Genomic DNA, 17033 nt, shown 5'->3' on the forward strand with positions numbered 1-17033 from the left:
ACGAAAAGAAATCTATAGACCAGAAATCTTCCTGAACATGCAGAAATCCTCAACAAGGTATTACTGAGCTAATCCAACAACATGTAAAAAGGAGAATAAGTCATGCCCATGTGGGGTTTATCCAGGGAATTTAAACCTAATTCAACATTTGAACATTAAATACTGTAGTTCATCATATTTATCAAAAAAATAAAGTAGAAGTAGAAAAACCATATGATCACCTCAATAGATGCTCAGTCTGAGGGAAGCCAGACACCAGGTCACAAGGATGTTCCAACAGTCCTGTGGAGAGGACCACCTGGTGAAGAACTGAGACCCCATCAGTAGCCAGCATCAGATGGCCAGCCATGTGAGCAAAGCACCTTGCAAGTAAATCCTGCAGCCACAGTCAAGCTTTAAGATGACTGCAGTTTTGGCTGATATCTGCCCGCAATCTGACCACAATGAGAGACTCCACGCAAAAAGCACCAAGTCAGGCTGTTCCCAAATTCCTAACTCACAGGAACTATAAAAGATAATAAATTATTTATTATTATTTTCAGCCACTAACTTTAGGGGTGATTTCCTATGCAATGTTGGATAACCAATACATAGAAATACAAATTAAAACCACAATGAAATGCCACCACACATTGACAATACCAAGCATTTTCAAGGATGTGGATGGAGCAAGTAGAACTCTCATACATCACTGATGAGAGTATAATGTGGTACAGCTACCTTGGAAAAATAGTTTTTCAATTTCTAATAAGGTTAAACATGCATTTATCATATAATCCAACAATTCCATAATTGATTTAAGAGAATTGACAACATATGTCCACAAAATGAATTATACACAAAATGTTCATAACAGCTTTAGTCATGAGAGCCCCAAACTTGAAACAATTTAATGGTCCATCAACAGATGAATGGATAAATAAGTTGTAATACAGTTGACGCTTAAACAATGCAGAAGTTAGGGGCACCTACCCTCCTTACAGTTGAAAATCTGCATATAACTTATATTCGGCCCTCCCAATACAGGGTTCAGTTCCTCCATATCTGTCGTTCCACATCAGTGGATTCAAACCACTGCGGACTGTGTAGTATTTACTGTTGAAAAAAATCCACATATAAGTGGACCCTCGCACTTCAAACCCGTGTTGTTCAAGGGTCAACTTGTACGTTCATACAATGAGATACTATTGAGCAATAAAAAGAAACAAACTACTAATACATACAACTACACAAAAAAATCTTAAAAGCATTGGAATTCTAAGTGAAAGAAGCCAGACACAAAACAGAATATACTGTATGACTCCATTTATATGAACCTCCAGAACAGACAAAAGTAATATATTGCGATAGAAATAAAATCAGACATTGCCTAGGGCAGGACGTACAGGGGGTTCACTGCAAAAGGTCAAGAAAGACCTTTTAGGGGTTGACAGAAATGTTCTATATACTGTAATACTTAAGACGGTGGTTACACAGATGTATACATTTATCAAACAAATCAAACACTTAAAATAGGTGCATTTTATTATATGTGAATTATACTTCAATAAAATTGAAAATAACCATTATATAATGTTGGTCGTAAGTTCAGATACCAGGGCAAAAATAATCCTTCCAGACCAAAAATAATCAAGTGTTCCTTCCCTCCTCCTTCCCTCCCCATCTCCCCTTTCTCTTTCTGTCACTCTTTTGGTCTCTTTTTCTATATCTATGCATTGCAGTGTCCAGAAGATAATTCCTGCCTTCTATTTTCCTGGGTTACCTCTTCTTATACATTCCTCTCTCAGTTTCTCCACTTATATCTCTGTCATTCTCATTTTTCTCTCTCTCTTTATATAAATATTGTTGTGTTTCTGCCCACCTTTTTCTGTCCCCTCTACATTTTTTTCTCTTCTTTGACCTGAATATAAGACCAAAGAGTTTTGAAATTTTTGATTTATTTATTGAATATTTTATTTGTTAATTTTGACTGAGTGGAAGAAATATTTGTTTTATTTAAAATATTTTACTTATTTAAAATAAAATTAAGAGTTATTACATGTAACTTACATGGTCCTTGGTTGTTACTTTTCCCTCTGTGAGTTAATGACCTCACTTGTAACAAGGCCTCCCCTTCCCTGCTTTAGGAAGCTTTTGAAGAATCCATTCTGGCCACCAATGTAAGAAATATAATCAAGAACTGGGGAAGAAACTAACACTTGTTGAATACCGTGTGTCAGGGCTTACGACATGCCTTATCCTATCTAATTCTCACAGTAACCCTGGGAGGTGGGTATTATTTTTCTCACTCTACAAATAAGAAAAACTGAAGGTCAAAGAAGAAAATAAGTAGCCTTGGGCTTCAACCCCAAACCTTTGACTTATTATTTTACCCATTATTTAGAATAGGACCTTTTGATTTTGCACAAGTCCAATTCCTTGATAGGAAAATGTATAAATAAATGGTGTTATGTTCATATAAAGGAATACAACGCAGCAATTTAAGAAAAAGAAAGAAAGAATGCTGGTACACACAACGACATTGATGAACCCCACAGAAATCATGTTGAGTAAAAAAAGCCAGACACAAAATAGTACATATGATATGATTCCATCTACATGAAATTCAAAAATAGACAAAACTAATGGATGATAAGGATGGTTACCTTAGTTAGGGGGTGGATACAGACTGCAAAAGGGCAGGAGCAAGCTTTCTGGGGATGCTAGAAATGTTCTGCATCTTCATCTGGATGGTGATTATATGGATGTTGTATATGTGAATTATCATCAAGCTGTACACAAGATCAATGCACTCAATCCACTTTATTGTATTTGTTGTCCCTTAATTAAAAAACAAATCATTTTCTGATGCTAAAATACAGGTTCCTATGTCCCACTACCACAGATCCATTTCCAGAAAATTCTGGAATTGAGCAAATTGATTTCAATGAAAGAACCTCACTTTAGGAACCTTGGGGAAGGGCTACACAACCCCTTCTCAGTTCTTCTGGGCTGTTAACTGAAACTTAAGGCTTGCCTCAAAGTCTGGGACCTTGTACAGCTGCTCCTAACGCCAAGGGTTGGCTGAAACCATGGATGGATAAAGCAGAATCTCAGTACCTTTCATCATCTTGTATATTAATTTTTTCTACTGCCCTATATATTTATTTCTGAATAATCCAGACTGAAGCCTTCCACATAGGTTATCTCATACAATGCTTGTAGCGAATCCATGAGTTAGTCAAGACAAGATCTGTATTATCTCCTTTAGGAACAAACACCCAGAGGCTCAAGGAGTTTAAGGGAGTTGCATACTATTTCAAATCCAATAAAGGAAAATATCATAATAGAATCTAGGCCTCCTAGCTCCTAATCTAGTGTTCTGTTCACTGAAGAATATTTATTTTAATTATCTGGGCTGAGAATGTAAAAAGGATCCATAGAGGAGTTCTGCCCATGCCCACCCTCATGAACCTATATTCCAGGGAAAACTGAATAAAACATAAATAAGAGAAAAAGAAAAATATAGCCAATGGTTTAGATTTTCCTTCTGATTTCTTTTGGCTAGTTGCCTGATTTTCTTTAAGCTTGCTTAGATTTCCTTTTTTTACTTTCATTCTTTTTTTTCATACCTACCCTTTAGCATTTTCCTTACTCCAGGGAATTCTGACTGCCTACCTCTTCATGCACCTGTTGTTACTTAGCCAGAAAGGGATGATTCAAGGAAAAAGACTCTTAATTAACCATTTGGTTAGGTGAATCTGCCCCAAGGGAGCTCTCCTCCTGCCCTGTTCTGGGGCCTCCCACTTTCTGGAATGCCTAGGTTATATCACCAAATGAATCTGACAGAATTTCCCTGGGAAAGGACCCGAGCTCAGAACAGTCCAGCTGGAAAATTCATCACAAGATTTACTGAAGAAAAAAAAAGTTGTTCTGAGAAATGTGGCTCACCCAAAAAGGCACTGGGTTACCTCCCCCCCTCTACTACCTCACCACCAGGCCAACACTCACTTTTAACTGCTCCTATCTCACACCTTTACTGTGTGAAAGAGCCCAGGTCATCACTAGGTTAAGAAACACTGGCCACAACCTAGATCGGAGGACAAGGCAATGGCTCTAAGGAAGAAGGCATCCACAGGACTCCTTGCTAGTTCTATTTGCAGCTCTCCCACATGACCCCTGGACCTATAACCATCCTCACCAACACCCATCTTCTTCTACTCCCAAGCAGAGATGATGTCCATGTGCATCTTTTGGAGGCAATGGCTCATCTCTGGCTCACAAAAAAACCCACCACCTATAAAATCCAGTGTAGATGCTTAACAGCTTATTTTAGATTGAGGTACTTTCCTAAGTCAGCCTCCCATTCAAGTCCCTGGGCTATGTGTCGCCATGGAATTTCAAAGATTTAATTGCTTTTCATGGGCTCATGTCCATTAACCATTTAGGACTTTCCATCTCTCCATTTGACAATGAAGAGTGAGGCTAGAAATGTACAGGAAGGGCACAGCTCCAGCTAATTACAATAAAGGAGTAAACAGAGGCCAGTGGTCCAGCATGTCTGTGGACATGGTGGGGCCTGGACTGCACAGATCACTCTCAGGGAAGACCCACCATCTAAAAACCACTGTTCTGTAATGTCTCTTTTTCTTTTAGTTTTCATACTTTCACAAAGTTAAGGCTTGGTTTATTTCTACAGAAGAACAAAGAATTGGATTGTAAATATGCCACTTGAATCTCTGGACTGAATCCAAGGTCAAAAGACCTATAAGAGGATAATAGTTGATAAGAATAAAGTAAATACCACACCTCAATGCCCCTTCTCATCTATATTTCTGGGAAAATCAGGCCTTCCATGATTGGACAATAGAAACTACCACCCTGGCCACTCCCCATTTCCACTGGATCTCACCTCTCATCTCTTAGGAGTTAGAAGTTAGTTGCATGGGGAACGCACAGTATCACAGTTTCTGCCAGGGTTGCCACATATTGCCACACATGAGGACTGCACAACTCCAGATGGCACCATTCAAATAGGCTAAAATGTATATAGAACCCTTGGAATTGTAGAGCGCACAACCTACACAACCAGATGCTAGGGTGTTGCTGCTTCTAGGAAAAATTATAATTGTTCATATTGATGGAGCAGTTTATGATGTGTCAGGCACTGGGTTAAGGATTTACATGCATCATCTAATTTAATATTCATGATGACATCTTGAGATAGGAACTATTACTATACCCATTTTTCAAAGATGAAACTGGGCATTAAAGATTTTAAGAAATGTGGTACTTTCCTGGTGGTCCAGTGGTTAAGATTCTGCATTCCCAATGCAGGGGGCCCAGGTTTGATCCCTGGTCCGGGAACTAGATCCCGTGTGCCACAGTGAAGACCCAGCACAGCCAAATAAATAAATAAATAAATAATTTTAAAAATTCACCTCCTCAATTAAAAAACAAACAAACAAAACAACTTTCAAAAAAAAAAACGATTTTAAGAAAAATTTCCAAGTCATGACTATTGCCCACCAAATATTTATTGTATGGCCTTCTGACAAAGATAATGTAAAGCTTTTCCTCTATTTATATGTTTTGGTTGCTTATAATATGAACCTTGAGATGATTCCTGTAGTGGAAAGAGCTCTGATTTGAAGGCAGGATCTGTGGTCCTAGTCAGTACCTACCACACCCTCTAGCAACTCATAACCTCTCAACACATAAATGAAAGTTTCCAGTTCTAAAACTTTCTATCTGAATGTCCTTGAAAAAGTGTTATCAAACTTCTGGATTCCAGTTACTCCATTTATAAAATAAAGCAAATACTTGCTCTTCCTACTGTAGGATTGGTAGCAATAATAAATATTAAAGTGATTTATAAATTATAAAGTTCCATACAACTATAACAGGACATCAAGAATGGCTATTTAAAAAAGCAAAATGTCCTTTATAAATCAGGCTGGGCAAATTTCTATGAAGTGAAGTTGTCAGGCAGTAATGCGAACAGTGGCAGCAGGCTGCAGCTTTTGCTCACACAACTCTCCTTCTCTTCTCCAACCCACAGGCCCATCCCTCTTCACCTTCAGCAGACAAACTGCCTTACAAAAGCACTCATTTATATTAACGATAACACTCTCCTCCAACATCCCACACACAAAACCCTTATGAATCTTATTTCTCTTTTGTAAATTTGTGAAAGGGTCAACTGGATATAGAAGAATCCCATCTTTCAAACAGCTGTATGTATTCTCAGCATTTCAAAGGGTTTTCAGTAGCCGGTAGGAGTTCACCAAACCTAGAACTGATCTCATCTTCTCAAGACCCGGGTACCTTTTGTCTTGCCCATGGACTTGATGCCACACACACCTATAAATGCATCTTAGATGCATAGTCCTAGATGAGTGTGCCTCCCCTTACTGAATATATAAAAACCCCAGAGAAACACTCTGTTTAATCTAGGGACAGAGAAGAATAAACTCAGTAAGTTCAAAATATTTTTTCCAAGATACTAACAATCTTCTTGTAAGCACTTCCCACAAACTTCAGAGTTACATATGCAGTTATTTTCTTTTCCCCCTGGAAACATCAATACCCAGAGAATCTCAAGAGTTGTAACCCAAAATATCCTGATTCCTGCCGCTGGTCCCCATCCTGGCTCTCCTGCCTGTTGCGGCTTCTCAACATTTGAAAATATAGAACTGATTAATTATGAATGCTGTGGCTTGTCTGACCCACATCTCACCTTACTCTTTTGCTCCCTTGGAATTCCATTCCATAGTCAGAGGAATATCAATTTCAGAAAATAAGGTTTCCCTGATATCCAACCTGAAGTTTCCTTCTGAGAGTCTCATCCTATTACTTCTGTGGGCCACACTAAATAACTCTTCTTCTTCACTGCCACTTTCCCTCCTCAGAGATTTGTAGATTGTTACCATGGCTTTCCCTTCATCGCCACTTAGCCCAGCCATATATATTTAATTCTTTTCATCTTTCATCATAAATCAGTCCCTTCCACTCTTAAATCAGCTCTCTGCTCTTCTCTGGACTAGTTCCAACCCTCCCAATTCACCTCCAATAACTGATATCCCTCTGGGAGCTCCAGTTTCCTCTCTATCTTCCTTCTCTCTCTTTGCCCTTTCCAGAAATGAAATGGGAAGGGACTGACAGTTACGTGAGGTCAAGGGTCAAGGGGTGTTGCATTGCATACACCTACTCTAAATTGCTTAGGCCTCTCCATGGTACATATAAAGTCCCAAATCATATATCCCCTTTCTTGGAGTGGGAAGGAGGGTATTAACAGGGAAACAGGCCCTCTTACCCCACACGTCATTATCCTCTAGGCCTCTGCATGGAGGATGGCAGAAGCAAGATGTCAAAACATCTACAAAACAGGTTACAAAGTAGAGCTATGGGCAATGTGGTAGCCTCCAGGCAGACAACTTTTTTGAGGTTTGGGCTGTCCCAAGATAGTGCACACCATTTGTACAGTCCCAGCAGCTGTCTCTCTACCTCTTTTCCATGAATGGGTGCTCTGGGGAACTACTTCAGACTTCGAAACGTCGATCCCATTTATGAATTCAAAACAACCCAAAAAGAAAAGACATTAGTATGTCATGCATTATAAGGCCTCTTAGACATTCTTTTGTTCTGTCAGATAGCCCAAACTGCAAATGATATGAAGGTATTGCTTTGTCCTGACTAGGTGCTTTCCATTTTTTACCACATTCCTAGCCATGGTCCTGCTCAGGTTTGGTACCCTGTCTTTAGTCTGAGACAAATGGACTTCCCCAGGCCCCTCAACACAAGGGGTGGAAGAAGACCCATCCTCTCCTCTTCCCTCCCCACAGATAGTCCTATCAGCAAGATCATGCCCCTCTAGACCAGACCACTAGTTACTTGGGCAGAAGCAGGGAGAAATTTACTGAGTTGTGCCTATTTTCCTTTGCTTAACTGAAGATCCTATGTCACAGAACAGGTAAATGCCTTTTCTATAAATCAGAGCCTATATAAAAAGAATAAACCCATTTCCTCAAACATGATAAATAGCAAAATCAATCCAAGTGTGAGAACCTAAGCTTCAATTTTCATACATGAAAATGAATGAAACCACAATAGTATATGCTGCCCCAAACATGAAACATGATACGGAAGGGTGTGTCCACTCCCTCCACAGGGAGTCTGCAGTGGAGACTGTATCTAAATGAGGTTGGGGAGGCAGTGGTAAAGCAAGAAGCTAGGCCTCTACTCCTGCATGGCTGGCTGCCTAACTGCAGACAGCATATGTCTCAAAGCAGGAGAGTCCAGCCTGTTCCAAGTGTGGTCACCACAAGGCCTGAAGTGCTTTTCAGTAAGCTGTCTGTCTCTCTGGAGGTCATGGGGAGCTCATCCAGTTACACTTAGTGTCTTATTTGATCCCATCAATAATCATTTGGGGCTTCCCTGGTGGCGCAGTGGTTGAGAGTCTGCCTGCCGATGCAGGGGACACGGGTTCGAGCCCTGGTCTGGGAGGATCCCACATGCCGCGGAGCGGCTGGGCCTGTGAGCCACAGCTACTGAGCCTGCGCGTCTGGAGCCTGTGCTCCGCAACAAGAGAGGCCGCGATGGTGAGGGGCCGGCGCACCGCAATGAAGAGTGGCCCCCACTTGCTGCAACTAGAGAAAGCCCTCGCACAGAAACGAAGACCCAACACAGCCAAAAATAAATAAATAAATAATAAAAATAAAGGAACTCCTTTAAAAAAAAATAAAATAAAATAAATAATCATTTGATCCCAATCCTGATGAAAAATGCTTGGCCAAAATTTCTAGCCTTGTAATAGCAGAATCCTGGCTCTTTCTAAAACCAGCATTGCTGGATGCATCGAATGATGCATAAGGGCTTGGTCCAGCTGCCAAACGGACTGTGTTGCTGACGGAGGACTTGGGATGTTCATTGTGCTTCCCTACTGCCAGTAGCAGAGCAGCTCCTGGAGCACACTAATCTCTACATGAAACTCCCTCACTCAGCAGCTTCAACTCCCTATCTAACGCTTGACTGGAGTATATTCTTCAAAAGCATTAAGTGTGTGACTCTTCACAGGCAACACTGATAACTTCCAGCAACCTGCTTGTTTACAATAGGTAAGTTCAGGGCTGTAGAAAGGGCCCCTTTTGCCTATCATCAACATCTAGACTGCTAGGGCCTATGGTCATTTAACAAGAAGTGATGGGAAGGTTCCAGAGATGCTCAGAGACATGAAAGTGGAAGAAAATCTGCATTCCCAGAGAAATAATTTTTATATCCATTACAAAAACATTAGGCACCAAAAGAGAATGTAGTATGTATAAACCACAGAAGCCAAGACAACATTAAAGCACAGCTGTTCTTTACAAAAGTATCTGTAGTGTATGGAGGTTCCTTAAAAAACTAAAAATAGAACTACCATATGACCCAGCAATCCCACTACTGGGCATATACCCTGAGAAAACCATAATTCAAAAAGAGTCATGTACCACAATGTTCATTGTAGCTCTATTTACAATAGCCAGGACATGCAAGCAACCTAAGTGTCCATCGACAGATGAATGGATAAAGAAGATGTGGCACATATATACAACGGAATATTACTCAGCCATAAAAAGAAATGAAATTGAGTTACTTGTAGTGAGGTGGATGGACCTAGAGACTGTCATACAGAGTGAAGTAAGTCAAAAAGAGAAAAACAAATACCGTATGCTAACACATATAGATGGAATCTAAAAAAAATAATATATATATATATATATATATATATATATATATATATATATATATATATAGTTCTGAAGAACCTAGGGGCAGGACAAGAATAAAGATGCAGATGTAGAGAATGGACTTGAGGACATGGGGAGGGGGAAGGGTAAGTTGGGACAAAGTGAGAGAGTGGCATGGACATATATACACTACCACATGTAAAATAGATAGTTAGTGGGAAGTAGCTGCATAGCACAGGGAGATCAGCTCGGTGCTTTGTGAACACCTAGAGGGGTGGGATAGGGAGAGTGGGAGGGAGATGCAAGAGGGAGGAGATATGGGGATATATGTACATGTATAGCTGATTCACTTTGTTATAAAGCAGAAACTAACACACCGTTGTAAAGCATTTATACTCCAATAAAGATGTTTAAAAATATATAAATAAATAAATTAGTTCCAAAAAAATAAAAGTATCTGTAGTGAGACAACAGTATTGGCCTCCTATCTCAGTTCACAGAAGGCACTGTCAAATTCATCAGACCCTGTCTCTTACCATGAGCTAGTGTAAATTCCAACACTGAACACAAAGGGGTCATTTTAGGTGCCAATGCCACTAATGCTAACGCTGAAATATGCATCCAGACTCTGTTTTCCATGGGGACCACATACCAGTATGTTTTCTCTGCAATGACTGAGAAACCTCAGCTTCTGAATATCCCTGCTGCATTAGACTATTGGGTATATGTGGGAGCATGTGTGTGTGTTGGGACAAGCATGGGAGATACTTGTAGCTCTACGATGGGCTTTTTTTCAATGCTTTCCATCCAATGAATACAAGACATTAGTAACCAGTGGAGCATAAGAATTTCATTTATTTCTGACAAGAATGATAGAAAAGATGCTGGGTTTTGCCCAATGGAATTAGTGTAGGCTTTTAAAAGGCATGCTTTCTTTTCCGTGTTTTCTCATTCATTTACATTGTGTATTTTATTGACAAGCCTTTCCCCAGTGGTCTTACAAGAGAAACATCCATTCAAAGCCACCTGGTTTTCCCAGTCAAAGGATATTATGGGAAGAGTTAGAAGTAAGTGCCTGAATACACACCCCCAACTCAGTGAATATGGGAAGAAAATGAGAGTAAATGAAACAGAAACCCCATTTCAGAAGTCTCCAGCAGAGAGATCTGCAGTGAAACAGGCCTGCCAGAGACTGTCATCCAGATCTGTTGCTGCAGATATTCAAGCTAAGAATTGGAGAGAAGGAACTGGGGACAGGGAAAGAAAGGGAAATCAACCATTGTCTCTTCCTGGCTTCAGAGTGACTCCCCAAAGGAAACAATCTTGGCAACTTTGCTCCCTCTCTCCACAGCTCCCTCCTGTCCCCTGTCCCTTAGTTCCTCTGGGGCTCTCCCAACACATCTGAGAGGAAGAACAAGAGTCTGTGAGTGGATAGCAGCCTGGGGTTAGGTGGAGAGCAGAATGAATTAATGAAAAAGAGGCAATTTCTAGGTAAGCCAACATTTGGATGGGATAGTTGGGTGGGATTCAGTAATATGAAAAGGAGTTCTATATTCCCTGAGAAAGTGTATTACATTTCCAAAATCTGTGGAGGCCAGGAAGAGGAACAAAGCGAAAAGAAGAAGGGCAACAGTTTTGAGATCTAGAACCAAGCTCTCAGAACACAGACTAGAGGGATTTCAACTGTCCCAGGAGCCCCAGAAGGGCATCCAATCTTGGCTGAGACCCTGTGTAAAATCAGTAGAAAGAGTCATTCTTCCAAGAACAGGAAACTTTTTTCCCAACTTGGTTGCTGGGGAGGAAAGGAGAGTCCCTTGGGGAGTGACTGCGTTCAGGGAGAAAATAAGAAAATACAGTCTAACTGGGGAAGGTTTGTGGAAGGAGGAAAGAAAGCTAAGAACCGCGGGCTGAGGTTTTGGAAACGAGGGTTAGTTGATAGTGGTTGCAAATTGATGCCTGTAAGAAACCAAATCCCGAAACGTTCGGGCGGGAGCTGCTCACCGGTCCCGGTCGCGAAGATCTGGAAGAGAAGGCGGGGCTGGGAGGTGCGGATCGCAGCGGACAGCCTTCCCTCTCTGCCCACTTCCGACGCCTTCTTCTCGGGCATCAGGCGGATCCTCAGCCGTCCTTCGCCGTGGCGAATCCACCAGCTGAACAGCTCAGTGAGGTTGAACTGGAGCAGCCCCGCAGTCGCCTCCTCTGGGGGCCCTACACAGCCCTCAAGGATCGCCTCCTCTCCCAGCTCCAGCACCAGCTGCTTGGCGCGCCGGAGCTTGCGAACCGAGCCTCCCTTCAGCACCCTGGACAGCGTCCGTGCCCGTGCCGGGGCGGGAGAGCTGGCGCCGAGTGGTGGCCCCACCAGCCTAAGCAGTGGGGCGCAGTCAAGAGCCAGCGAGCCGCGCGCCTCCAGCCGGCCAGCCCTCGGCTCCGAAGGGGACGGCGGCGGCAGCAGCAGGTCCCGAGCATAGACGCGAAAGAGAGAGGGTACCACAAAGTCCACCGCCAGGCTCTTCCTCTGCAGGCGCGAGTAGCTGAGCGGCTCCCGGGCCTGCAGCGCCGGCCCCATGGCTGGTGAGCCCACGCGCTGGCCGGTCTCGGTCCCGGTCCCGGAGCCTGAGGCTGCCGGTGAAAGCAGCAGCAGCAGCCACAGAAGCCCTATGGCTCCCATCCCGCCAAAGGGGGGTTGCTTATACTAGTCTCCCGAGTCTCCGGGATCCAGCCTCGCCCTCCGCTCCCCCCACCCCCCCAAATGGGAAGGGGCTCCGAACAGTCGTTGGTCCTGAAGGGCTCCTTCCACCTGATCTCAGGAGGATTGTGCGTGCACTCGATTCCCTTTCCTCCAACTGCACGGAGGCGAGCAGGAATCTCAACAAAACGCTGCTGGAGGCTCAGGGGCGTGTCAAGAGACCCTGAAGCGCGAAGGGCTCGGCAGCTGGGACCCTGTGCCTCTCGCGCGCCGCGCGGAATGCCGCGCCCCCGTCCGTAGCTCCCCGCGCTCTGGAACGAGAGAGACTACTATGGTTGAAGGGAGATGGCAATTGGGTACCGTCCTCTCCTGCCCCCCGCGGCCTGAGCTGTGGTGTATCCGCTCTCGATCGGCCTCCAATGCTCCGCAACTTTCCTGCTGGGAACGGTGGCTTCGAGCGGGTGTCTGCTGTCCTGGCCGCCTCCTGAGCTGCTTTCGGCTCCTCTGAGCTCCTCTTCCTCGTCTAGGGGGGAAAAGGGGAGGGGGGTACCGAGGGCACCGGCTTCCTTCTCTCGCACCCTCCTTCGACCCTCCGCAGCGGGAGGTCTTCGGACTGCACTTCTCGCTGAACTTCTGGACCTGAATCGAGCCCCCGCCGCGCAAGTTTTCAGCGTCCTTGCTCTCCTCCGGCGTCTCAAGAGTTCCCAGGCACCAAAGTGGCCCTGGCGGCAGCAGCGGAGTGAAAGCATTCAGGGCCCGAGAGCCCGAAATCTTGCTGCCCCCTCCTCACTCATCGGCAGCTCCCGCGTCTTTTGTGGCTGGCCAGAGGGCGGCCGGAAGTCGCCTCTGTGCCCCGCGACCCTCCGGACCGCGGCAGCGGGGGTGCCAGCTGCTACCACCGCTGCCGCCCCCGGAGTCGCTCTATCGCAGCTGCCTGGGCGTCCGCCACTTACAGCTGGAGGAGCAGAGAGCGCGAGCCGGGAGCGGGCCGGGCCGAGGCGGGGGCGGGGTTCGAATGCCAACTCCTCTCCGCAGCTGGGCCCACGAAGCCCCGCCCCGCCCCGCTCGCACCCGCCAGCCAATGGCGCGGAGAGGTCGGCTTCCTATGCAAATCTGCAGAGGCCTCGGCTTTCATTGAGAAAAGCACAGAGCCCGCCCCGCCCTCCATCCATCCCTCTTCCCTCTCTCCCTCCTTCCCCTCCTCCAGATTCCCTGCCCTATTTCGCTGCTGTGTGAACAGGGGCGTGTTTTGGATGAATGGTAGGACTGGAAGAGGCCTTTGTAATCAAGCATTCTCTCTAATTTTGCATTTAAGAGAGCAAATGGGTCCGACTTCGGAAAAGCAGTTCTGGAATAAAACTGGAGGCCAGGGGAAGGGAGGGGGGAGGGGCAGCGCGACACTGCCAACTCGGAGCTTGGATTAGAGCCCTGAGACAGAATCTTCTCTGACCCTTCCATTATTTGAACGCATTCCTGGGAACCTAACGATCCCACCATCCACACAGGAAAAAATGGCGGGGGGGAGGGGGTGGGGTATTGGGGGGAGGGTGGGAAGCGGCTGGCAATCTCGCAGAGTTGCGATTCAGCTACAACAAATATTTCAGACCTCAGTCACCCCGCGTTTTCTCAGAATGGTGCTTAAATATGTGTTACCTCCTTTACTCTCTGCAAGGTAAATATTTTAAACTCTAGTTTTAGAGATAAGGAAACTGAGTCGCAGAGATCTTAACTGATTTTCCTAGGGTCACATAGTCCTACTTGCCTCCCAAGCTCTTACTCAGGTGCCCTTAACCACTGCTCTCCCATACCCTTCCATGAGTAACAGGCTAAGAACATATAGGAATGACTTAGCTAGAAGGAATAATGATCTGGCATTCCTGTTCACAGCCTTGGGAGTGAGAGTTCAGAACTGCAGGCCTTTTTATTCAGCTGTGAAGTCAGGGCTCTATCTCCAGTCTCTCCCTTCATCTCTCCTGAGATGCTATCACAGAACCTGGATAATGGCTGTGTTTATAACAAGTGGTTCACTAGAATCGTAGACAAAACTACAATCTTTGGTGCACAGAGTGGAGTTGAATCTCCCTCACTGAGCAACAAAGCAAGACCCGACCCAGAGAAGAAATAATGCTCCTACCTTGGTGGCTGAAGGGAAGGAGGGAGAAAAAGGAAGAGGAAGGAAAAGGTATGGAGGTTAATAATTTCCTAGTATGTGAGCAAATATGTTTGGATTTTCATCATATTTCACTGGCATGCACACTAGTGAAAGAATAATTTTCTATTTGAAATATTAAAAAGACTAAAACGCAGGTCCTTTCACTCCCCACTCCAGCCCTTTTTTCTCTATATAATTCTTGTCCAAAGTCAAACTGACTCCAGAAATTTGTCAATAACTATGAATCAGCTACAATCAATGGCCAGTAGGGGGCTGCAGAGACTTTCAACTTAAGACACCCCCCAGGGTTTAACATTTTCCCAGATAATCACCAGGACCACTGCCTTCGCACCTAGTGAACACAAGGGTCTCAATTCTCATTCTTTTATAAATTTTCTCAAATTTCCCTATAGAGAGAAGTGCCTCTCTCTATAGATTAAATCACACTGAATCTCAAAAATGTTCTCTTTTTGTTAAATAATTTAGAAAAAGAGTAAGAAATGAATATTGATAGAGGCTATTGGTCACTATACATATGCATCTGTAAGAGTGTGTGTGTGTGTGTGTGTGTGTGTATCACATCACATAGTGGCCTTTTGGGGAAAGGTATATATTATTGTTTCCATTATAGAGACAAAACACCTAAGGCTCAGAGATGCAAAATAATTTGCCCAAGGTCAAACAGCAAATAAATAAGAGTTGGAATTCAAACCAGTGATTCTTTTCCTCCAAAATTTACACATCTCACTGAGACAAATTTGACCTCTTCCTCATGCCTACAGCTATAATTTTGACACTTCTATCCTATATCATTGCCATCTAAGCATGAGAGATGGAAAAGAGCAGTTAAGAGCAAGTGGAGAAGATAGAGACAGAAAGATTAAAAGTGTGAGCAGAAGTGATAACTAACATGTCTTGTGCACATATTATGGACCAGCATATTTCAAAATAATTTTCATGTATTATCTGATTTAAGAGTCGCACTAACACTATGAGGGGAAGTAACAGTATCTCTATTTTACAGATCACAAATGGAAGCTCAGAGAGGGTAACTTCCCAACAATAGACTACACAGGTAACAGGATTTATTACAGAATTGGAACCTGGATACCTGACTAAGAAGTCCATGGTCTCAAATCCTGGGTGACCTCACAAGACAGAAAGTGGAGTGTGGGAGAATAGACTGAAATGGGTAGAGGTGAACAAGGAAGAAACTGAAAGCCCAACTCAAAAAGAGAGATATAGGGAGTGGGAGTAGCAGGGAGAGCAGACAGGAGATACTGGAAGCCATGAAGACACAGTTAATGAGGTGGGCTGCTCTGGGTCACCTTGTTGATAACTTGGGAAAGAAAAGGGCCAAGAAGGACACTGAAAGCACCAAGACCCTCCTCAGGAAATTCCCAGTTTCTGGTAATAGCCAAGTGGACAACTCAGATAAGGAGGCGTTTGAATTCTCTATAAGAAGAACAGTAATAAAAACAGCATTTCAAATCCAGGCAGTGTGATTTAAGGCAAAACACACATAAGAACTGTAAAATCTGACTGAGACCTACAGGGTTAAGTCAGGCATTCAGTTGGTCAAAAAGAAGGAGGAGGAGGACAAAGGAGAAAGGGAGAGAGAGGAAAAGAGGAGGAGGAGCAAGAGAAGGAAAAGAAGGTAGGAGAAAAATCAGTAAGATGAGCTGAAGCTAGACATTAGAAGATACTTACTGCTAAGACATTTGGAAACTCACAACCAGAGTAGCTTACCCTGGAACAAGAGCAGGAAATGTGACCTAGAAGAAACATTCAAATGAACTGTGGATTTGTGTTCAGGAAACCAGATTTTAATCACAACCTTCCTTCTCAGAGGCTCTATGGATCTTGGGAAAATTCTTGATTTCTCTTGGCTCATACATCAAATTAGAAGAAGAACCAGGTATAGTTTTAAGACACTGTCCACTCTGAATTCTGTGTGAGATTCTCCAAGTGGCCAAAAGGTCTTATCCAAGACAGAGGACCACAGCTGACAGGTACTAGAAGGAGACTATGAACGTCCAAGGGAACCAGAAAAAGAGTTTGAACCTAATGCTGAAAAGAGGAAAAATAAAACAAAGATTTCTTTTTAAAAATGTGTCTGTACTAGTAGACAGACCTGAGCTCTCAATCTATAGCCTGCAATTGCTGGCCAGTCATACATAAGATACCTTCTAATAATCATCATGCTAAGAGGAAAGTAGCTAGAGTTATTAATTGAACCATTATTTATTAAGCACCTACTATTTGCTTGGCTTTACATGAGGTGCCAAGGAGAGATACTGTGATGAATAAAACAGACAAGGTTCCTACTAGCATGAGGTCTTGATAAAATTAAATGAGAAAATCCGGAATACAAAATTGAATTCATGTCTATGCTATAACTAAGCAAAAATTACAAATACAAAAACAAAAAACTGGAGGAAAACATTGATAAATAGACTTACTGGGGGTGGCAAATTATGGGTGATTT

General features: G+C 43.5%; 1 protein-coding gene across 1 annotated transcript in view; it reads right to left on the minus strand.

Moving 5' to 3' along the window:
* Positions 1-12375, minus strand: part of ALK (ALK receptor tyrosine kinase) — a 756061-nt gene extending 743686 nt beyond the window's left edge. Inside the window, exon 1 of the mRNA XM_061210871.1 lies at positions 11709-12375. Within this exon, the coding sequence (XP_061066854.1) occupies positions 11709-12375 (667 nt within the window). The remainder of the gene's footprint in view (positions 1-11708) is intronic.
* Positions 12376-17033: the final 4658 nt, after the last annotated feature.

This window comes from Eubalaena glacialis, chromosome 14 (genome assembly GCF_028564815.1).
Source record: "Eubalaena glacialis isolate mEubGla1 chromosome 14, mEubGla1.1.hap2.+ XY, whole genome shotgun sequence".
NCBI classification, from domain to species: Eukaryota; Metazoa; Chordata; class Mammalia; order Artiodactyla; family Balaenidae; genus Eubalaena; species Eubalaena glacialis.